At 38.8% G+C, this 24,282-nt stretch overlaps 1 protein-coding gene across 2 annotated transcripts; it reads left to right on the forward strand.

The window, feature by feature from the left end:
- On the forward strand, positions 1-22,940 carry SLC25A24 (solute carrier family 25 member 24). Of its 2 annotated transcripts, none has more exons than XM_065072453.1 (11): positions 1-317; positions 10,815-10,941; positions 11,399-11,486; positions 11,959-12,070; positions 14,725-14,883; positions 15,228-15,380; positions 16,517-16,624; positions 18,272-18,439; positions 19,561-19,711; positions 20,429-20,616; positions 21,240-22,940. In XM_065072453.1, exons 1-10 carry the CDS (start codon positions 132-134, stop codon positions 20,605-20,607), a joined length of 1,431 nt encoding a protein of 476 aa, XP_064928525.1. In that variant the 5' UTR covers positions 1-131; the 3' UTR covers positions 20,608-20,616; positions 21,240-22,940. The 2 variants fall into 2 exon arrangements, with proteins under 2 accessions (XP_064928525.1, XP_021149341.1); XM_021293666.2 differs by lacking the exon at positions 1-317 and adding an exon at positions 696-714.
- Positions 22,941-24,282: the final 1,342 nt, after the last annotated feature.

The following is a 24,282-nucleotide window of genomic DNA, read 5'->3' on the forward strand; positions in this document are numbered from 1 at the left end:
GCGGGCCCGGCCCGGCTCCTCCTCCGGCAGCTGCGGGCGTTGGCAGCAGCGCAGGCGGTGTTTCCCGTCCGCGCCCAGCCCGCGGGAGCCGAGGGGCGAGCGTCCCGCTGCCCGAGCCGCACGGACCCGTCATGTTCCAGCTCCTGCGCGGCCTCGTGTTGCCAGCAGCCGCCTGTGACGGGAGCCGGGATGGCGACTCCCGGTACGCCAACCTCTTCAGGAAGCTGGACCTCAACGAAGATGGGAGGGTGGATATTGCCGAGCTCCAGACGGGCCTCCGGGCCATGGGCATCCCCCTGGGAAAAGAGGCAGAGGAGGTAAGAGCGGGCCGGGGGCGCGGCGGTCCTTCCCCGCGCCGGCGCTGCCTCCCGGAGGAGCGGCCTCCACCCGGCACCCCGCAGCCGTGGGGAGGGCGAGGCGCGGCCCGGCCGCCCCACCCCGCTGCCCGCCCCGGGAGGGATGGGGCGCTGCCCGCCTGGCTGCGCCGCGGTGGTCCCGGAGACGAGGCGGCGCGTCCGGGACTGCTCCGGACCCGGGAGCCGCAGCCGGGGGCTCTGGGCCGCCCTGGGTGCAGCCGGCCTCGGGCCTTCCTTCTTCCGAAGCGGGGACTCCAGGGGCTGCGCAGTGCAGGGCTCAGCGTTTTAAGTGGAAGGTCCCGAGTGCCAGCGCTATTAGCAGTATGGCTGTCAGTGGTTCTGTTGCCAGCTGGGCATGGTGGGTTTATTCATCGTGTTTCAGCTCTCGACTTCCTTTGACTCTTTTTTTGCATGATATTTGATAGCATATTCCTCCTCCAACATGATGAAGGATGGTAACTTACAGCTTTTGTTTGTTACTATGTGTGTTGTGTAATGTAGGTCAGGATAAAGTAAGGCTTGCTTTGGGCAGCCAGTAAGTAAATCTATGTAACAGCAGGTTGCAATGTTAGCTCTAGTCTTTGAAGCTAGGGCTCCATGAATGCCTGGATATGCAAACGATTCTTCTTGGTGTGGGCAGTGTTTGATACCAAGGCCCTTCTATTTAAAAATACACACTTGTAACAGCAGCCATCAAACCTTAAAACAGACAGCACACTGTGTTTGGGCTGTGGATTCTGCAGTGATCAGGTTGGACTATTAAGTTTGCTTGTCCCCTGTTATCAATGTTGTGACCTCACGAGTCAGTAAAACTTGAGTCATCAAGCATTCCAGTGGAATGCAGAGTTACACTAGCAAATCCGACCTGGACCTGGAAGAGAAACTTTTCTAGTTCTTTTCAGTAATGCTCAGGGATCAGAATACAAAATTTAATACCCAACTCTGTGTTCATTTGTGTGATAAGGCAAGTTTGTGCTGAAAAGGCATGCAAAGTTACATGGTCAGTTACAGTGACCAGGTACAGCTGAGATCTGTGCAGGAGCTGTTACTGTAACAGCCCTGTTTCAGTATAAAGAATAGTTAGATGGTATTCCATGCCTGTATTAGTTGTTTCATAATCTCTGAAAGAGGCTCAGGAAAGTGAACTCAAATTTTGACTGCAGCGTTAAGAGATATTCTTGGGTCAGTAAGTCAGTTTCAGTGACCTTATACTAATTGTGGGGCACTCTGTCAATTCTTTCCCGTGGTCTCACTATTTTGTCTCTATTTTACTTCTTTTTGGTATATTTAATTCTCTGTCTCATATACTTAAGAGAAAAGTGTCCAGTGGGCCTCTTGAGTTGAATGATGCTTGTGTGAGAGTATATATGACAGCATGCTTTCACTTCAATATTGCTTCTGTTCAGAATAATCTTTAAAATAAGTATGTTTTGTGTTGTCGGCTTTTGGTACATAAAGGAGGGATGTTTTGGCCTGTTTGCTTATCCGTGAGTTGTCAGTATCGAGAGTATGCTAGTTGTGAACTTCAGTCACACATTATATACACATTGTTAAAATCCTGTTGTACCAGTTTGACTAAAACAATTTGGGGTTTTTACGTACATTGAACAACAGGAACAGGTGACCAGTTAATTTTCTGGTGTTTAATGAGAGTGGTCTTCCCATGTCATTCACTGAGACATGAGTGGTGTGTTTTTTAAGTTTTGGGCAGCTTGGAATTGAAGTTCCAAGTTCTTTCTCAAGATCACTGTGATGCCTTGCATTAGTAGTGCAGATCTGAGTGTCTGTCAAATGCTTCTCAGTTGCTACAGGATAAACTGGAAATGAAACCCATGCAATCAACAGAGATAAGCCAGACTTACCTGGATGTGATGGAGAGCTGGAACAGGCTGCCTTAGTTGCTTTAGAAACAAAAGTAAACAAAATAAAGCCATGAGTCATGTTGCATATTTGAGAGAGGTGGGTGAATTGTTGGAGTGCACTCAAACTTCTATATGCTCACTATTTTAAATTTAATGGTGGGCACAGTTTGAACTAGAAACTAGACTGGTTATCTGTAACTGAATAACTGGTCCAACTTCTTTCCTATCTTTATGTATGTCATCTGCTTCCTGTACTTTATTGCAGCTCAAAGCTGCCTTCTCCCACTTACTTCACTTCAAGCTCTTAAGCGATGTTGCATTCAGTAAAATGTCTTTTTAGTACTTGGCAAAAAGGTGTTTTATTAGTTAAGTCAGATATTAAGTCATCATATTTGTGCTTGGAGAGGCAGAAGTAGTCTTATAATTACCAATAACTAATGAGTCAAGAAATGAGATGAGGAAATGTTACACCATGTGGCAAAGTGTGAGCTACTGGACTGCTCAGCTGTGCCAGCGTGGTGACACTGGGGGGTGGGCAGATATTGGGGTATCCTGAAGCAGAGCAGCCTTCAGTGCCTCGTGGCTGAGTCGGGGTCTCAGGCCTTGCACTATTATTGTGTTCTAGATGCAGGTCTGGGTTAGGTTTCCAAAAATACTCTTGCAGGGCTGGCTTCTGTTATGTGGAATGAAATCCATGTACCCGGGAGCATTGGTCACTGTACTTCTGGGGGGCACAGCTGCCTTCTGGTTTACTCCTCATGAGGGAACATGTTAGAGTTACTGTGTTTCACTTCAAAGTCAGTTGGTTCATTTAAGCTGTCGTCTTCACAGTATAAATTAGTGTTTGTGCCACTACTACTATTGCTTTCCTCTTTTCTCTTGAAATGTAATTCCTTTCTAGAAGGAATATCCATGTCTTTAAAAGATACAAAGCTGCAATCCATTTGAGTAATGGACTACTAGTATACTCTTTTTGTTTCAGCTTTCATCAGATGTCTTGGGAATTTTATGAATGTTTAATGTATGATGAGACACTCTTTTAGGTGAAGTAACATTGTAGATATGAGAATTGATGTGAAACTGTGTGGTAAGCTTTGGGGATAGGTTGCATGTCCCTCTAAGGAAGAATCATTTTTCCACACAGCCAGACATCACAGCACAATGTGACAGAAGCTCCTGACTTTGTGTTCTGCTTGACCTGCCTCCTGTCAGTATCTGACAGACAAAAGTAAACCACTGGAAAATCCAAAATGTGTGCTGCTTAGAGGCTGCCAGGATGACTCCTGTGTTATATTGTAGAATATTACCTGCCAGGAATGGCTAACTTTGCAAAGCTTTACAAAAGATTCCTGACATAATATATCAACATGTACGAAGAAGGAATTCAGTGTGGTGATGGTATCGTATGGTGCTCTACAAGCAACATGAACAACTATTGTACTGTCACTTTGATTAGCAGAGTTGTCCAGCAGAGACACAAAATAGATGCTGGGATCATATCTCAAATGATCTCATCCTATGTCTTCAGAATGCTGTGAGTCTCTTAGGCGGGAGAACCGTAAATGGTGCGAGTGGTTATATGAAGTACTATTTTTGTTCACCCTTCTGTTGCAATCAGTCCTTACAGTAAACCTGTAGGAGCCAAAGCCTGTATTTCAAGCTTCAGTTTGCAGCAGGAACAGCCAAGCGTTCAAATTCAGGTGTTATTTATACATGGAGTCCTAGAGGTAGGAGCAGAATGATGTTATTGGAATTAGTAACAACATTCTGGAAACAATATAGTGATCTTATTTGGACTGACTCTGTCAGGTTTCAGCAGAGGTCTTTGGCTATGCTAAGGCTCCTTTAGATGAAGAAACAGTGTGATGAGACAATCCTGTGTGGTCAAAACAGGGCCCAGTGGGACTAAATTACTCTTTAGAGTAATCGACTGTGTTTATGCAAATTTTATTCCAACGAACTCTGAAAAAACCTCATAACACTGGCAGTGTGTTTCTGCATTTAAACCAAAGACAACTCAGAATTCTGCCAGGTGAGGCTGGCCCTGCACTGTGTGACAGTGACACGTCTGGGTGCCAGAGGGCAGGTGAGAAGGGGCCAGATGTGGGTTGGTTCCTTCTGTGCTTTTCTCCGGCCTCTAAAAACTACAGCTAGATAGCGTTTCAGGGCTTGAAACTGGTCATCGCTGTTCTTAGTCCAGAAAGCACATACTTGTTTAGTGACTGAGCTAAACATGCCCTTGAATATTTCTACCCTGTTTTATTAAGATTTTTGTGCTTTTCTTAATTGTGGTAACTTCCCTTACGTGACAAAATTGGAAGGCTAGTAGAGCAAGTTAATTGAAACCTCTTCATTATGTTGTAGTTCGGCTAGAAACATACAAGAAGCAGTAATCAGCAACTTCTTAGGAGAGACACGGTCATTTTCAATCACATATCTGCTCTTAGAAATTATATGTGATACGTAGATTCACAGTCTCATAAGTTCCGGGACTTTCATGCTCACATGTCATTCTTTATGTGAAATTACGTTTTCTCTCACCTTAATAGTATGCCAAAAACTGGTATTGTACAGTAGGCAGGCATCTTCAACTTTTTACCAAAACAGATGTCATGTTGCATGATTGTGGAAATCTGGGACTACTAAGTTCCTTTAAACTTTTCAGGTCGTAATAGGTGTTACGATTATGGCTGGTTACGGTAACTTAATAGTGAAATACCACAAAAAGTAATATATCTGACTTTGGTTGTAAGCAAACATATACCTCATCATTTCATTTCAACGTGTACAACTTCAGAAGCTTTTAACTGAGAATGTGCTGTAGTCTCCAAGTCTCCATACGAAAAAGCAAGATGAGTATGTTTGTTTTCATAACACTTTAAACATCCAAGGAGATTAAATGAATTTTTTTAATACTAACTTGATAGGTTTTTTCCTGAACAGCAGCAGGGTAAAGCGAATGATTAATTCTTCCTCTTGTTTCTGCGAAGCACAAGAATGCCAGGCACCAAATATGGGCACTCCCACCCCTGGAAATCTCTTAACTGCATGTTAAAATGCTTTGCAAAATCCCTGTCTTAAAACACCGTGTGTCCCAGGTACACGAACAAGGTAAACTGGTAAATCTTTTACGATAACGGTAAGGTGGGGATGCCTCTGTAGCAGAATAGTCTTATTTAATGGAAAAGTCAGTATGTTCAAAGTCAAAAATAACAGTGTAACTTGCAAGGAATGATGAATGAAGGTACAAAGGGATAGTTTGCATCTCCCATTTATGCTGTTGCAGATTCTTGGAATCTAATTCATAGCTATGAGTTGAGAGATTTTGTCCAGGTCCTGAGAGAGCAGCTTCTGCAGGGCAGATTGGAAACTCGCCACTTGAATCTCTTCCTTTTTAGGCTCATTTTATAGAGATTCTGTTACCTGAAATAGAGCAGTGAGAAGGCCATTGCTAGTGCTTTCTTGTTGCTGGGAAGAGAGGTGCTTGAGGCAGCTTTAACAACATCTCTGCTACTGCCAGGGTGCAAGTCCGCGGTGCGGGCTCTGTTCATGTCTGTCTGCGGCAAGTTTAAGGGGCCTGCTTGGGTACTGTTTGCATGTTGGTAGGATCCCCTGGGACAGAAGTGAATAAACATGAATGCAGCATTTGAACAATTTGGGAGGTCTTTGGAGGCAGTGCAAATTACTGTTTTGCTCCAGATGCAGTGTTGTGTTGGATTTCTGGAGGTTAAGTGTCAGTCTGGTTCCTTAGTGTGTTATATGGACTCGCTGGTTGGGGTATGCTGTGTGGACACATCCTCAGGCTCTTTTCCTTTAAGCTGGATTTACCTCCCAACTGATGCAGTTTGACAAGAGTGACTTTAATAATCTTTACTACTGATTTTTGGGTTATCATTGTGTGTCATAAATTTGTGTAGCCTTGGCAAATATAGATAAGGACCACATTAGTTTTAGTATTGTAGAGTACGTATCCAGTAAACAGAGCGGAGTTGTGTATGCTTGAGCTGTGACTGAATTTGGTTTCCGATAAGCTTACAGTCTAATAACTTAAAATTGTGGAATGTAGGGCTGTGTGAATGACTGGCACTAATAATTTTGGAGCTGAAGGGGCAAAGAGTAGGAAAAGGGTTTATCGTGGTTTGGTGTGTGTGTATATATATATATATATATATAAATATATATAGTACCTCTAGTTTTAAAAGAAAATGTGAAATTTGTCAACATCTGAAGACATGATGCTGTTCTTACTGTGGTGCTGGGCTTTTTTCTATGCAGTATTTGTAACTGTGCCCTTTGGAACTCTAGTCATAGATTACTGAACAATGAAACAATGAATTGTTGATTGCACCAATTATGTGTCTTTAAGGGTGGCTTTTATTTTTTTTAACTTGTGTCTTGTAGATAGTGTGATAGGAAGCCAGAAACACCCAGTAACTTCTACCTGTATCACTTCCTTCAAAAAATATTCTTTACATTCTTTTAATTAGCTGAAATAACAAGCTAAGAGTAGATCGGGGTGACAAACTAATTTTCCCCGGGGGCACATGTAACTCCTACATTTATGCAGTCCTAAAACTACATTCCACCCTTGGAAGGCAACAGCGAAGCTGATGTGCCCCCTGGGGAAAATGAGTTGGACACCCCTGGAACAGATGGTTGGTAATCACATGTACTGAGCAGCCGCGCCTTTCACGCACAATTCAGTTTTGTAACCAGAACATGAAGGCTTATGCACAATACACAAATGGTACAAAGTAAGATAAAAATTAAGCTGTGAATTCAAAAGACAAGTCTGCATAGAAGCACTAAAATTTGTTGTGTCTTCCATTATCCGTCTTTACATTGTAGCTCTGAATGTGTTAAAGTTCATAACTTTGGCACAGAGTAATCCAATAACTCATCAGGTCACTTGCAGAGTGTCAGGATTTTTAGGTGTATATAAAGCCTGTCTGTAAGTTTTCTGAGATTTTTTTTTTTTAACAGACTTGCTGGCTTATGTTTCCACACCAAATACAGAAGACTTCTGGAGGAGTAGGAATTTGACACTGCAACATGTTTTATATAATACAGCCATTTAAAAACAAAATTCTTCAGTGTTTCAGTCTACTTGTGGCCTTTTGGGTTGGTGTTGCTTTGCTGTGCAGGACTTTGAAAGGAGCTGTATTAACAAAATATACAGCAGAAAAAAAGAAGTAGCAGGATTTAAAAAAAAAAGACAGAAAAAAAGGCAACAGCAGTATCATGACCAAATAAGTCAGAACTGGAGCATTGCAGACAGTATGTGTGAAGGCCTGTAGCATTAAAAGGAAAAATCACCTAAACTATCTTCTGTCAGTAGTTTGCAGTAATCTACGTGGTCACCATTTCATTTTATCCAGTGAATTATCTTTATTGCTTGGGGTTAAAGTTTTTAGACAATGAAAGAAGAAATGGCACACCTTGAAAAAGAAACCTTTTCCTCTTTGGGCTTTGAGGTGAGGTGATCCCACAGTAAGTCTGTAACAAGAAAAGGCAAGTTTTGTGTGGCAGGCACACTGGATATTGTTTCCCAGGACTTCCAAGCGGGGACTGGCACCTGGTTTGGTTCCTGCTCTATTGTAAGCACTGTTTTAAAGTGCATCCAGTTCTCCTCCATCAGAGGAGCTGGTGAACCAGGGAGTGGCACAGTGACAAATAGTTGTAACTATGCGAAATCTGGGAGTACGTTAAAGGCGGAACAGCAGAGCTGGGTTCCTTGTTGAACTGAAGTGAGGGTGATTGAATGTTGGAACAGGTTGGCTGGGGAGGCTGTGGAATCTCTACCCTTGGAGGTGTCCAAGACTCAATTGGGTGTGGGCCTTTGCAACTTGATCTAATCAGATGTGCTTTGAGCAGAGGTTGTACTTTTAATGGGCTCCAGAGGTCCCTTCCAGCCTGAATTCTTTGATGCCGTGGATGGCGGTTTGTACCTAGGGGCTAACGTGCCACAGAATCAAGTATGCGTCTTGCTGCTGGCTCTGCTCATGAGGTATATAACCCCCCACGAGGGAGTTTCTACACCACAATCTCCTTTCAGCATTCCTGTTTGTTCCACAAACTTGGGAATTACTGGTTTTAATCTGAAACTTTAACACCTACATGATTAGTACATTTCACAAACAGCAAGAGGCTTTTGTTTGTATGAACCTTTAGGTTTGTAATGTGAGAAAAATGCCTGTGCCTGCTGAGGAAAAGCACACGTTTTTGTTCCCTGTTGCTTCTGTTCTGCTGCTCTGAGGGTGGCTTAGACCGGCTTCAGGTCTGGAAAATAACTGTGAAAACAGAAGTAGGGAACGGAGAGTATGTTTGTGCTTATCCTTTTCTAGTTGATGCAATATAAAATCCGTTCATTTGGCAGATGGAATGAAAGGGGCCCCCCTTCACACGCTAATTGCCAGCTCTCTAAACCTCCTAGGAATTTCCATTCTGTGGCTCACGCCATCCTCAGCAGTGGGGGTATCGTAAGTAGAATTTAGTTGAAGTCTTGTCACATCTGTGAGCCAAAACAACACTTCCCTTGTTCTGCTTTTTTGTTGGTGCAGTTTGGGTGGCGGTGGGGAATAGAAAACAAAATTGCATTGATCAGAACTCACTCTGTGTGTACGGCTGCCACATAAATTATGTCTGCTCAGTAGCTCGTGGGGCTCTAGCAGGGCACTTGGATCCTGCAGTATGAGCCGTCATGCATGGAGTGCAGGGTGGGTTGACATTGCAGTGTCTTTGAAGGGGGACTCTTTTCTGCATAGAGTAATTTTTAATGGTGGTGGTTTTTTTTGGTCTGGGTTTTCTTTATTTGCTTATTTGTGGGTTGTTTGGTTTTGTTTTTTTTTTGTTTTTGTTTTTTTTTTTTTTTTTAATGCTTAATCTATTAGCCTTTATTAATTTCTCGTTAGAAGGTCACGATCAGGAATGCATCCATAAACTTCAGTAAGCTTAAACTATTCTTTTTGTAATGGGAAATTCTGAACAGTGCTAACCATGTTGACAAGGGCGTGAAACTGAATTGATGAGTATATTTTTGTTGACAGATTATTAATAGAAATGGCAAGCAAGCCGGGTTTTTGACTATCATAAGAACACAGTTTTTCTAAGCTGACACCAAACACCTTTACCTGATTATGCAGTAACTTGAGTTGATTTTATTGTGCATAACTTGTTGTATTATGGGAGGTAAATAATTTGCTCCTTATTTCATGGTGGAGTACCAACCACATCATCTTCCTCCCTTCCATTGAGTAATTATGATAATCTTGTGAATTTCTTTTTTTTTTTTTGGTTTAAACATTAAAGTACATTTATTTTAGTAGAGGGATAGGAAAGATAAAGGAGGCATCATAAATGTTTTCAGATGTCTTCAATTTTTTGCAGACACCTGCAACAAACATGCCACAGCTTTCAGGTTCCTTTATGTTTAGTTTCTGAAAGCTAGAACCTGTTGGACTTTGGTCTTTTCGGGACTTCTAATTATAGTGGAGTAAATAAAATGATTAAAACCAGATTTTGCAGATTAGAACAACCATGCAAATCTTGTTGAGAGTTACTTTATTCAGAAGCAACAGTTGCACAAGGCAGTCTGCAAAATAGAAGATATTTGGAAGAATTTTTGGTGCGTGTTTACGTATACCCCAAAGTGCTCTAAAACTTCTTGGGGCTTTGCCTTTGAAGACAAGACTCAGCAGTTACACGCTGATTCTTGGGGGGTGGGGGATGCTGTCATTTGCCTCTTTTAATAAGTATGTTTTCATACACGAAGATGGTAAAGCATTCTGGCCCATTGCTGCTGGAGAGGTGTTTGCCTGGGCTGTATTGCAGACTGGTTTCCTGCAGTGCTGGCAGTGGTACACCAGGCGTTCAACTCACACTTAATTTTGTATGTAGGTGTTTCTTACCTGCAGGACAGTTAGAAGGAAACACATGCAAATGTGGAAGATAATTGTTCTTCTGTTTGTTACAAGTCTGTTGTTGGTTGGTTTGTTTTCAGTTTGAAGCACAAAGCCCTGTCTTCAAACCCTGGGGGCTGGAAATGCCAGTCAGGCGAGACCTTTGAATTTTTGTTGTTGGCATTTAAATAGTTAATTGCTATTTATATTTTTATTTTTACAATTCATAATTAATAGACCACTGGATTAAATAGGATAGTTAAGACTGCACCTGCTTAATTTTACTGACATATTGACAAATTTAATGTATAACCAGGAAAGCCACAGGCTTAAAGTTGTTCTCTTTCATGATTTTTGTCCTGTTCTTCACCTCCTAGTCCACAAATTATTTGCCACCTATAGGTGTAACATGCCAGTGCTGGTAAGAAACCTTAACATTTTTGAATAGTGAAGTTATGTAAATAAGAAATAATACTTTTAAAAATCTATCTTTACTGTTGAGTATTTTCTCTTATGAAAATACTGAGAGTGTGTTCAATTCTGAACACAAAATGAAGTGCATGCTCAGGTGTTTTTACTGATTTGACTCCCAAAGTGACCAATATGATGCTTTTCTTAAAGCCAGGGCTGCCATGCTGCTGTTGCCTTGTGATCTCCTGTAATTTGGAAAAGTCAAGTGTTGAATTTTCTCTCAACAGAAAATTTTTAAAGCTGGAGATACCAACCAGGATGGACAGCTGGATTTTGAAGAATTTATGCAGTATCTTAAAGATCATGAGAAAAAGATGAAACTGGCATTTAAGAGCCTGGACAAAAACAATGATGGTATGCCTTGATATATTTTATTACTTCAAATGTTTGAAGAAACTATACATTAAAAGTTATCTTCATTTATATTCTTTGTCAAACTGGAGACAAAAAATTGTGAATATAGAACCCCTATTTATTTTCCTTAATGGGATCAAAATTATAGTATATTATAGGTTGAAACAATACATTATTACAGTCTTTATTATTTTCCAGGTCTGTTGATCTGGCGCTCTTTGTTCCCCATATAGATAAACTATAAGGAAGTTTCTAAGTATCTATTACAGAGAAAATAGTTTTTAACCTATTTGAATGTTTGCATCTCATTTGGTTGCATGGTTTTAATGTATTTATCTTCACTCAGTTCTTGTAATGTAATACATCAGCTGTGTTTAAATTGATTTTAAATTATCTTTGCTAAGTGTTTTAAGCTCCGTGTTTTAAGTATGTATCATCTTTCTTTTAATGTTTCAAGGAAAAATTGAAGCATCAGAAGTTGTCCAGTCCCTCAAGATATTGGGTATAAGCATTTCTGAAAAACAGGCGGAAAAGATCCTGCAAAGGTCAGGAATTATTATTTCTCAAAGTATTTTAAGCTTCTTTCTGTTGTTAATTGTTACATTTTTATAATTCAGAGAACAGGATAAATGCAAATATAACTTTGAAGGTGTTGGTACATTCAATGATGCCTTTTAGGAGTTCTCACATATTCTATCTGTTCTTGCGTGATAGTCTGTTCACTATCTGAACATCTGGTTCTGGAGGAGAATATTCTCATTTCCCTGTAAATATTGTTGATAGAATGAAGCATTGTATTACGTTTTAAAATGGAATATGCCAGATGCACTTGGATAAGAAAATCATAGTATTGAAAGGCAGTGGCACATTCAGCCTTGAAGTCTCCACATGGAATTTACAGTTAGTTGCCACTGATGTGATGGCCAATATTTAAAACACAACAACAAAGCAACAAAACAGAACAAAAACCATCCCTGCTACTATTTCCTTAGCTAGTTTTGTTATATTTCTTTTCAGTATCGATGCTGATGGGACAATGACGGTAGACTGGAATGAGTGGAGAGATCATTTTATGTTTAACCCAGCTACAGACATTGAAGAAATAATTCGATATTGGAAACATTCCACTGTAAGTTCAGCTTTTCTTTTAACTTAGTGCAGCTCTTAAGTTCATCTCTGCTGGTTTCATTTGCAATATTGAGTGTAACAGCTTCACAGTTATATTTCAAGTATACCTGTATTTGAGTGTGATGTGAGTTTCTTCTGGACAAAGAACTTCATCTAAACTTTGCCAATAATTATCAGTAATTCTTAGGAAGAAATCCATTTATTCTTTTGCAGATATTCCACAGAAAGATAATAACCACAATAGTTAATCTTTTTCTTTTCTTTTGACAGTACATTCCTATGTACTGTCTTTTGTATGTATGTGCTTTTGATGTGTTGAACCAAATTATGGAAATATTTTGACTGTTTCATGTATTGAAATTAGTTCAATATTTACATTTTATAGTAATAATATTGTTATCATAAAATCACGGGTGTCAGTAGTGATTTTCTGTGCACATGTTTTCACACTCTTTTGTGCTATAGAATTTCATTGAAGAGTGAAACAATATACAGCAATAGGCTATCCACTGTCCAGATAGGGTTTTTTTAAGTTACTATTGAATGGAGCTCTTTCCACCTCAGTGACTGACTTTTAAGAACAAATAATAAGGTAAGTAAACCAACAGAAATCCTGTTTGCTAAATATCCTTCCTGTAGATTATTGTAGTAATCTATAAAGTTAGGTAAAGACAGATATCTTTGAATGTAGTGAGACCATTTATATCTTCAGGGATTACTCAGCATTTCCATAATAAAAAACAGTTGATGAGATCTGAAAGCTTTGAGTGTTTCACACTGTACAACCTCAGTTCAGAAATGCTTGGTAAAACAGAGTTAGCTCCCTACTGGCTGAAGAAAACACTTGGAGCGCTGCTTGAGATCAGATAGTCCTGGTCCCAGCTTACTTAGTGGAAAAAGAAAAACCCTTTGTTTAATAAAATGCTTTGTGTTACTTTTTATTAAACATAAGATCTATTTTTTGTAAATTATGGAATGTAATTTTTTATCCCCAAGAAACAGTTTTAGAAGTCTCTTAGGATCTTTCAGTGTTGCAGTCAGCTGATGACCCAGTTATCGTAGCAGGCAAAATCCAGCTGCACGGCGACACAGCTGGTGTTTCAGATAAGAGCAGATGTGGGACCTCAGATGCCTCGCTGGCATTGACATCTCTTCCAGTTCGGTGTTTATTGTAAAATTTTAATTGCTGCCAGACTCTTCCAAGCAGGTAGCTGCATTGGCATAGGATTATTATGAGTTGATAGCTGTGGTCTTTCTGTTATACACTCCCTCAAATTTAGCTTTTTTCTTAGTCATGTTTAAGGCTTGGTAGACACAAGGTTTAAACCCTGGCAGATATGCATAATATTTCTTAAGAGCATTGAATTTATTTTTTGCGAGTTCTGATTGTTTATTTTTTTCTTTGTTTGTTTTAGTTTGTATTTTGTTTTTGATGACTCCATGTAGTTGTGCAACTGATGACACCTTACTTGGAAACTATAAGTGTCAGAAAGATGAAAGGATTTTTCAATTAATCTGTTCTGTGTTCAATATCCAGAGTAGTGGTTGCTTATCCTTTTTGTTCAGTGGCTGTATCTATAATCTGCATTCTACAATTCTTGTTCCAAATGACCAAGACAATATTCTGTCTACTTAGCAGATAAGAAACATAGCATAAATTAGGGATGTAGTGTCTACAATTAAAATCAACGGTAGTTAAAAGAAGTTAACATGCTTTCTGGTCAGTACCTAGCAGTTATTAAAACATTGTTTCTTCTTCATAGGTTTAATATATGTGTAGTATTGGCTTTGCATTCTCTACAGTGTTATTTTTTTTCTTGTGCATTATGGTTATAAATTACATGAAGAGCAGAGACTGTTTAAGTGATATGTTACATTCTGTAGTCTTACGCCTTGGGTAGCTTGATTGCTAAAGCCTATAGACATTTCCTTCTTTGATCAAATTGAATGGTAATACCAACATGTACCTCTTAATGAAATTTCAAACTTTTATGTCTGAAAAGAAATCATTAATGTGTCTTACAGGGCAATTGACAATAACAGAATTTATGAAGCATTGGTCAAATTTGTCATTTTGCAAGATAATATACAGGAGTTACCAGAAATAGAATATTCTGATATAAAAATGCTTCTTTAAAATGTATGGAGGGTGGGGGAAAGGGAAATCCCACGTATGTGTGAATAAATTACCGTGAGAGACAAATCTCTTGTTAGCATCCTTAGGAGATTACCAAACTAATCCTAGAAGGCTGTCCGGTGAAAGCCAGACATATAACTGCAACATATAAGCATTTGAGCTGTAGTGCTGGCTGTAAAAGTCTGCTGATCATGACAGAATGTCTTTGTTTAGGCCGTACTCAAGGCAAAAATTTGTCATAATTTTTAATGATGATGGCGCAGTCTTTGACATGGTGGGTCTATGGTGTTGTTACTCAATGTCTGCATAGAAGTCATTAAAAGTTGCTGTTCATTGAATAGCAACAGCAATCCGTAGCAACTTAATTATAGAATGTAAATTAGAGATTTTTTTTTTTAAACTGGCATTTTATTTACATATTCTCAGGGGGTAGGTTAATTTGGAATTAGAGCTGTCAATAAAATCGAGATGATGAAACGAGAGGGTAATTTGCATGTCTGTGCTTTCAATTCTAATAGGTTTTGGATATAGGAGATAGTTTGACTGTTCCAGATGAGTTCACAGAGGAAGAGAAAAAGACTGGACAGTGGTGGAAACAGCTGTTGGCAGGAGGAGTGGCTGGTGCTGTCTCTCGAACAGGTACAGCACCCTTAGATCGCCTTAAAGTGATGATGCAGGTAGGTGCAATGTTCAAGAACTTTTTATTTTCCAGTGTATCACTTCAGTTTTTAGAGAACTGTTATGGAAAACTGCTGGCCAAATACAGTATCTAAATCCTGGAGTCTAGTTACGTTTTGACAGTTTCCATATTTTGTGTTCATAATAATTGTCCTTTCCATAGTCATACTGGCAAAAATGTAAACAAAACATGATAGTACTTGTGCAACTAAAGTAAGGTTTTTTTCAATAGTGGATGTGGTTTTGCTAGCTGGTGTATTTAAGCAATTTACTACTCAGGTGATGAGTTTTACAATCTAATCAAAGCAGTGTTCTTTACTCACTCACTTTGGATTTTTTTTAGGTTCATGGTTCAAAATCCAACAAAATGAATATAGCCAGTGGTTTTAAGCAAATGTTGAAAGAAGGTGGTGTCCGATCCCTCTGGAGGGGTAATGGTGTAAATGTTGTGAAAATAGCTCCTGAAACAGCTATTAAGTTCTGGGCTTATGAACAGGTAGGATGATAAATCATGAATGAAAACAATGGTAAATAAAATACTGTGTCACTTTTACTGTTCATTATTTGTACTGTTGTATTATATAGGAGTTCTGTCACAATAATTTAGAGTGAGTTTTGGATTTAAAATGTTCTGTTTATTCTGTTAATAGAAACGTGGTGTTCAACAGGTTCTACTGTTGTATTATAAGCAGTGTGGATAAGCTAAACTTGTCATACATTTTAAACTGTCTTCCAGTCTGCATAGCTTTTTATGGAGTACTGCATTAATATCTACTTTGTGGCTTTGAAGTGGCAACAACCAAAACCGTAGCACTTTGTGCTAGCTGAACTTATACAGGGGTTTTTTAAATCAAGTATCATGGTGCTATGTAAGATGCTCTCAGCCTGGATTTCAGAGTTATATTTACCTCTGAATCAGCTTTAAGCACCATGTTAAGGCCTAATCCTCCTTTAGGAAATGAACTCAATTTCTGGTGTAGTTAAACAATCTGTATTTTTCCTCTGTGGGGCTTGCTAGTGCCTCAAGTGAGGCTAAATGAACATACTGCACATCTCGGTACAACTATGAAATAAGAGCAACAAAAAGTCAAACTTTGGGATGTCTCGAGACCGAACAGCACATTTTGATGCCACAGAGTGACTCAGAGCACATTATTCCTTACCCTTGCTCTGCCTTTCGGGATCTGATGGCACATTCTTGCATGATGGTGTCTCTGTCCTGAACTAAACAGTATGTACAGCTCTCTGAGTGTCCCTGGGTACGTGCTCATTGATCTTTCATCCTGTTCTCCAACAGGATCTGCAAGGGAGCTGCTTCCTCTTTATCTGGGGGCCACAGTCCAGATACTCTTGTGTTGGCCGTTTGTAGAATACCTGACAGTACTGTGGGTCGATGAGGTGTTTAATGTAAAGGATTCTTGTAGGATGAAATATTTATTGTATTCTTGTGAATCTTTGTCTACAGGGTTGTGAGTATAGTGCTAAGTTTGGGTTAGTAAATGCAACTGTAAATACATGAAAAAGTACGTACAGCTAAAAAAGATAGTATGTACTGTAATCCTGCCTCTCGTTATAACACTTGCCTCTCCTAAAAAGCATGCAATGTTTATTTTATGTGTTTTAACTATGCAGTATAAGAAGATACTCACTAAGGATGATGGAAAGTTAGGCACCGTGGAAAGATTTGTATCTGGTTCTTTGGCTGGAGCAACCGCACAAACCTCTATTTATCCCATGGAGGTAAGGAACAGAGAATCTGCTTCCATTGGAGACTCTGCCAAGTGTCTTGTTTATTTCCAAAGTAAAACCCATTTTGCTCTTGAAATTGTTGTAGGAATTCCTCTATATTCCTATAACCTGATTTATTTTTACTTTGGACTTTCAGAGTTTAAGTACTAGGCATTTTAGAATATACTATGTTCTAATTGATACTTGTCATTTTTCTATATGTTTGTCTGTATAATTTTGTCTAAAGCAATATTTAAATAAAATCTGTTTCAAGTAAGAAATAATCTTTTTCCCCACTATGTATGTAAACAAGGAATGTTCTTGTCTGTAGCAGAACTGATAAAGTTCTGTTACATTGTGATGGGAGCTCGGTCTGGTTAGAACATCAGTGTGGAGGAAAAATATAACAGCACCAGTTGAGACTGGGGAGATTGACTGCTTATTAATCTGTAGGACACATTTGTATGTGGTACTATGTATGTTGCAGTTTAACTGCTCTAAGGTAGCTATTTCACATCTCTTCTTTTTTGTTGTTGTTGTTGTTTTTTAATAGAAGTAAGATGTACCTCCTTTATTGCTGGTTCCCGAGGAAGTTTATCTTGTGCAAATAACTGGAATGTATGTTGGGCCTGGGATTAAACCAGTACCAACATCAGTATTTGAAAGTAACAGAAAATGTAACCTAAATACCTTTTTCATAGGGAAGTGTGTCAGTAGGAATAGAATTTAGCTGTTTTCATTGATGACAGTGATGAAGATCTCTTTTTAAATTAGAGCAGCTGAATCACAGCTTGAGTACAGAGATGGATTAAATTATACAATAACTGAAATGTTATGTGGATTATCTGGATTATCCTGATCAATTGAGACTGGTGAACTATTCTACAATAAAATGCTCTGATATTTCTAATAAGTATATAATACTATCCTAGAAGTACTTTTCTCTTTTACTTAGAAACAACCTAAAAAACAGAGTGCCAGGAAACTCCTGAGGAAGCTGCAGTCCTATGAGGCTTCCAAGTAGACCAAATTCCTGATCAGGGATCTGTGGTTTCTTTTGGACACTATTATTCATTTATTTGTCTTAAGATGCTGTATAGACTCATTTGCATTATTAATCATGTGCTGAGTTTCAGCAGTGAGATGCAATCTTTTATATCCCTTAACTACCTCTCATAGGGTTGTGCTTTTTGAAATACTATTTTCTTAATATGCTGTTTACAGATCAGAAGTGTGATCTGCTGGTGTGTTAATTCTCTCACTTGTTCTTTAGCTAATGTTTCTATTAAATATTGCCTACACTGTTGCCTTCAAATTGATCAAAAATCTGCCTGTTTTAATCAAGAAAAGAAAGTTAAAATGCAATTTTAAAAGGCTGTGTTCCATCATTTTTTTTTTTATTAATTTGTAAGCTAGTGTAGGGTAGTATTGTATGCTACATTAGTATGTGTAGTACTCTGCATTAATAACAAATCCTGAAGAAGCCCTCTGCTAAGCAAGTTGTAACAGTAGTCATCACAAAGGAGATTTGAAGTGCAAAAAGCAAAACAGTTCCACACAGTTGAATAAGCACAGAGAGGCTGTATTTTCATCTGTTTATAAACTACATTAATAAATGGCTATGTAATTAAGACTGCTACTTTTCTTTTTTTTTTTCAGGTTTTAAAGACCAGATTGGCTGTGGGTAAAACAGGGCAATATTCTGGGATGTTTGACTGTGCTAAGAAGATCTTAAAAAGAGAAGGTGTAAAGGCCTTTTACAAAGGCTATATTCCTAATATTCTGGGTATAATTCCTTACGCTGGCATTGACCTTGCTGTTTATGAGGTGAGTTTAGATCACTGAATGCATGTAGCCTTTATTGGTTAATTTACAAAAAGGTCAAGTGGTCTTTAGGAGGATGCCTGTATCATTAGTTAGATTTGTAGTATTACAGTTGCCTTCGGTTTAAAATAGATAAATGACAATTTCCACTAGTTTTACTGGACTTGAACGTTTTTCTTTGTTTGCCCCTCCTGGAAGAGTGTTTGTGCAGATGGGCCTTTACAAGCAACAGGTTCATCTGCTGTGCGAGGCTCTTTTCTTCCACGGTACCAAACAAAAGATCTACTTGTAAGGCAGGATTATATAGACCTTGGCAATACAACATGCTTGCATAGTTAAACAGCCCCATTGACCTGGGATATATCCATTCTATAGCAAATTTGGGCTTTAAAAACCTGGTATGTTACCTATTCTGCATTTATGATGCTTAATAACTTTTTGCTGTTTTATCTGATTTATAATTGGATTATAGTAACCTGAATTCCTTGTGTATCTATGCATGTTAGCAGAATTTTTTGTCGTTAACATATAGCTGTGGGGAATTTGAAGTACCGCTGTCTCTCCTTTCAAGAGCAAATAGCACCTCTTACATCCATCAGCAACAATGAAAATGTTTTATCTACCTTAGATGCTAGGTTTTCTGTCACTGTGTGTTAAGTAACTCAAATGCACAGACTAATTTTCTAGTCAAGGCAAATCAATTTGTGATACCATTGTAGTAATTAGAATTGCTCGAGCAAATGTTTTTAAAGCCGTATGGAAGTTCTTTTCTTCAGTTTACATCCTTGCTTCTGTGTGGGGTGATGTGCACAGCTGTGCGAGCTCTTTTTGCACCCTGCAGGGTGTTGGGTTGTGTTTCCCTTCTCTTCCCCCCAAAGTATTAACAAGTATAGAACATGAACACTGTTGCTGCTGCTGGATCTTCTAAGGATTTCTCTCCTAGGCACTAAGTACTGTAGTCTGGTTAAAGTCCTTACCTGTGTGCTAAGGTACCTGTGCATGTAGGACTGGCATAGTGAGACTGGTGCTTTTCAGGATTGATCCCATAAGATTTGGTATGAATAAAGATGTATTCATTTTTTTTGAATGCATATCTCTTATTATTGAATTTTATATCTTGGCAGCTCTTAAAGAGTACATGGCTAGAACACTACGCGTCCAGCTCTGCCAACCCGGGTGTTTTTGTGTTGTTGGGATGTGGTACTGTGTCCAGCACATGCGGGCAGTTAGCCAGTTACCCTCTTGCTCTTATCAGAACACGCATGCAGGCTCAAGGTGAGTCCTGTTGTACTGAAAAATGTGTCTGTGTGGTCTCATCAAAATTGTATCATTTGGGACAGCTGAAGCAGAGACATGGGAATAAAAAAAAACCCAAAAACCCCAAATAAAACCCAAAGCAAAACAAAAACTAAACCACAACTTTGAAAACCGAGGACTTATCTAGAAAATTCTTCTTAATGTTGGTCTTTTCTCCCTGTTATCCCCAACTTTGTTCTACATTGTACTTAATTCAAATGCAGCACTGCAGACACTAGTGCTCTGTGTGCTTCAGGAGCCATGTTCCTTACAAAACTGTTAGACACGGAGCTCCAGTCATAATCTGGGAGCACTTTTCTAAAAGTTAGAATGCTTCCTAAATTTTAGAGATAGCATGTAAAGTACTTGCATCATCCTGTGAAGGTAGACAGCCATGTTTGCTCTGGAGGATGTTTCGTAAAGACAGTTTGGTAGCTCAGATTTTTGTTTGGGAGGTTTGTGCACAGGTTAAAGATACGAGCCTAGATTCCCAAAGGAATGTAGGTGGATAATGCTTTTTCATGGGATTTAGACACATGGATATCTCTCAAATGCCTGGGATTAGTCTATTAGGACTCAAGTTTTAGTCAATGGTACGAGAGGCAATAGTAGGCTCATCACACAAGTGTTTAATACATATTTAAGAATTGTAATATTACTAGAACTGTTGTATAACACGTTATGTTTTTGTTCTAGCCTCAGTGGAAGGAGCTCCACAGCTAAACATGGTCGGTCTCTTTCAAAGAATAATTGCTACAGAGGGCATCCGAGGACTTTATAGGGGTATAGCCCCTAATTTTATGAAAGTGCTTCCAGCTGTCAGCATCAGCTATGTTGTATATGAAAAAATGAAGCAGAATTTGGGAATAGCGTGAAGGAAAAAGGTGAGATGCTTCTAATGTTGGAAACATCAGAACAAAAAAAGGTTACTCAAGTGATCTGCTCCACAATTAGAGACGGATCTTTGTGGAGAGGTGTTGAAACTTCTACTTTTGCCCTGAAGGGGGAAGAAACTTTCTTAAATTCTAGTTCACCATTTTAAAAGAGATACCTATATTGCACTTTAAAATGTCACTGAGGTTTTAAAAAAAATGAAGAAACTATCTTTAAATCAAAAACATGTTTGCATTTTCGTGAAATCATCCATATTTTACTCATTGTCTTTTTGTTTTTGTATTTGTCTTCTCTAAACGTGTATTTGGCTTGGATCGAACCAAAGGTAGGAAGGAGAAGTTGATACTGCCTTGATACTGAATAGATGAAAGTGACCTTTTGTTTTGTCACGCTGCCTATACTCAAGCAATTCACAGGCAATATTTTGCACACCTAGAACTTAGCACTCACTATTGTTATTTTTGAAGACTTAATGTAAAGTTCATAAAAAATAGGATATTGGTTACAGAAAAGGGTGGAGGAACACATTAAAATGTAGCCCATCACCTTTAGGCCATCACTTTTATCTTCAGGCTAACCTTTTTTTTTTTTTTTTTTTTTTTATTATTTAAAGAATAAGAGCCTGAGAAACTGCTGTTCCATGGTGTCAGAATACCTCAAATGGATTTACACGGTATTTTTTAATAAGTGATTTTCCTAACTTGCTTCATGAGACCTGCTTTTCATTGCATTTGTAAATGGTAGCACCATTAACCATCATGAGCTTTGAGTTGCAGCTACATGTTTTGTAGGATCAAAATATACAGGAACAGAAAAAGCTTGGTTACTAGATCATTCCATGCAAGTGCAAGTTACTGTTTAAAAATGGGGTGGAGGGTCCAGGATTAAGCTGATAGTGATTTAATACAACCAAAAGCAGAGCTCATCACAGCTGCCTTGGGGAGAGAAATGCTTCTCATTTTGAACTCTTCATTCTTTCCTTTACTTGGAGGACTACAGTCTGCTATGTGCAATAGCCAATAGAGGATTGCATTAGTATGTAAAGGTTTTCCAGGTTTGTCATGCGAGATAGATTCTTTTCCCTCACAGTCTTCTGTGCGTGCTGGCTGCGTGTGTGAGATTCAGGTAGTAAAATACTGAAGCAGTTTGCCCAGGTGACCAAATGGGGCTGCTGATCTCAGGTGTCCATCAGATCCATCAGATGGATGTTAATGAAGTTTGCAAAGCACACACAGAGAACTTGTTGCTTGAGAAACAGCTCCTCCTCAAAACCACCAAAGCAGCCCTTCATCGGTGTAGCAAGTAGGTATCTCCATGTACAAGTACTTCCAAAGTGACTTTGGGGGGTGGGCTGGGAATAGGGTGGTCCAGCATTTCAGTTGCCTTTGGGCCCGAACACTGAATTAGAGTGACAATTATTGCTGAACTCATTTGTTACTCCTTTTCTACTTTCTGCAATGTCTGGTGTCTTAATCTTTGTAAATTCGGGATTATCTTTGTACTTATCTTGACCTTCTCAAAGCAACAGCTCTTAGACCGCTTCCTGAAATTGGATTATTGAAGGAAGAACTTTGTTCCTGTAAGGTCATTAAGGTTATCTTTTTTTTTTTTTTAACAAACAAATAAGCAAGCAAACAGGAATGACTGCCTGAGCCTTCCTTGTTCCACATACAGAAGACTATTTGGCCATATTTGTCAGACAACAGTCAGATGTAAATCTGTGTTCAGTGCTTCCATGGCTGGTGTTTATTCTCCATGAACTGAAGTATAACAACTCCATAGAATTTGTATTACAAAATGATGCTCTATCATATTTCAGAAAATGGCAGCCTTGGCTGTGTCTTTTGACCTTCCCTTTAGGGAAACCTTGGACTTTGCACTTTTTTTAAAGAACCAAAATGTCATTCTATCCAAATCATCTGTATGTAAAATGCCTTTCCGATCTGTATGTTTATTGGTTTTGCCAACATTCTTGTATCTTTATGGAATTTGTGAGATCATTTCCCAATCATTTTGTTTGACTGTGACCAATGAGCAAATGTATTGTGTGTGAGAGATGTGGGGATGACTTCAGCAGTGTCTGTCCTCTGGATCTGCTCCATTTTTTTTAGAGTGTGCAAGTGCCATTCTGAGTATTGAAAATTATGGTAATGATGTTTTCAAATGCTGAAAAGATGAGGTCTTTCCAATGTGATTTTTTATTATGTGCCTTTATGACGACTGTATTCAATTGTGTATTCTTTGTCTCTTAAACATATGTTTACCTTTTTAGCTCTATAAAATTACCAGTTTCGAATAAATGTTTGTTTCCTTATCTGGCTGGAGTATGCTGATGTGTTTTTTCATGGCCTGGTAGAAAGATGACACTTCTTTATTGCACTTATATGCATGATACTGTAAAACATGAAGGTAATTTATCTAAAAGTAAGTTGGAGAAGCCTATGCTTTTTCTATTACATTGATATTTGAAAAACTAGTTTATTATTCGATTATCATCCTTTTTAAAACTGTCTCATTGCTTAGTGGAAAATCTCATATTGTTTAATATACTTCCTTGTTCATTGAATAGTTTCACACCATGAATTGCTTCTATATTTGCTGCATAACTCAACTATAAGTACAAATATATTTGCTTGTGTTGTTAATGTTTATCCTGCTTTGATGTTAATCTTACTTGTTAGGCAAAGGATCAATATAAAAATCTTTTCAAGGTAATTGACTTAATTTATTCTGCATGTGCAGCACGGTTATCTTACTAAAAGCACAGTCAGTAGCCAGCTTTGACAGCTCCTTACAAGTTTTTCACACCGATCCTTCAAATATTGCAGATAATTAAAAATAAATTAGGGAGACTTTTCTTGTCTCTGATTTCCTGCAAGTAATGATTGTAGATTTAGAAGTTTCCTTTAAATAACAGAAGAGCTAGATGCTTGGTGTGTGGCTCATAACTAAATGAACTAAATGAAATGTCCTGCCTGACATCCCCGTGAGTCTTCTGAGGTGCGGGCTGAGATGCCATCTGTTCGTCACTGCCTCATTTCACGGCTCTGAGCTAGCTGCGCTGCTTGGTGTGTGGCAGAACCTCTGGGCATCTTTTCATTCCTTTCTCTTCCCTGAAGGTAAGATAAGGCATGGCAAGAAGTATGTTGCAGTATGTGATGTTGCTACACATAACTAAAATATCAAGGTTGCCTTAACCTGAAGTGTGGTTTTTAAATGCTTCCCCTTCTGATGTCTGAGTGGTCTTGGGGGTGGCTCTTAAGGCTCACATTAAAACAATATACTGATCTAAACTGTATGTTGTGGGGAACATAATCGGTAAAAATGGGATAGTCAACACAAAGAGTGATTTCAGAATATTGGCAGTCTTGCTGTGTGAATTATATGTAGTTTCTAAGCCCTGTTGGTGTCTGAAAATGTATAGAAAAACTAAATTTTTTTTGGTCAATATTTGTGCAATTCAGGATAAAATTTATTAGTGTTCTGGCAACTAACCAAACGTGTGAGTATTGTGCACCTAAGCTCTTAAACTTTGAGTTTGTTTTTCTAAAGGGTTAACAAAGGACTGCAGTGTGTAGTGTTTAGGTTTATTAAAAAACCCCACCATAGTGTGTATACACATACATATTCACATATATTTCTCTATATACATAGAA

This window comes from Columba livia, chromosome 8, assembly GCF_036013475.1.
Source record: "Columba livia isolate bColLiv1 breed racing homer chromosome 8, bColLiv1.pat.W.v2, whole genome shotgun sequence".
In the NCBI taxonomy this organism is placed as follows: domain Eukaryota; kingdom Metazoa; phylum Chordata; class Aves; order Columbiformes; family Columbidae; genus Columba; species Columba livia.

Coding starts and splice junctions, on each gene's coding strand:
- SLC25A24 (XM_065072453.1), top strand. CDS start 132: ATGTTCCAGCTCCTGCGCGGCCTCGTGTTGCCAGCAGCCGCCTGTGAC. Junction 318..10,814: donor TGGGAAAAGAGGCAGAGGAG/GTAAGAGCGGGC, acceptor TTCTCTCAACAG/AAAATTTTTAAAGCTGGAGA. Junction 16,625..18,271: donor CCTCTATTTATCCCATGGAG/GTAAGGAACAGA, acceptor TTTTTTTTTCAG/GTTTTAAAGACCAGATTGGC.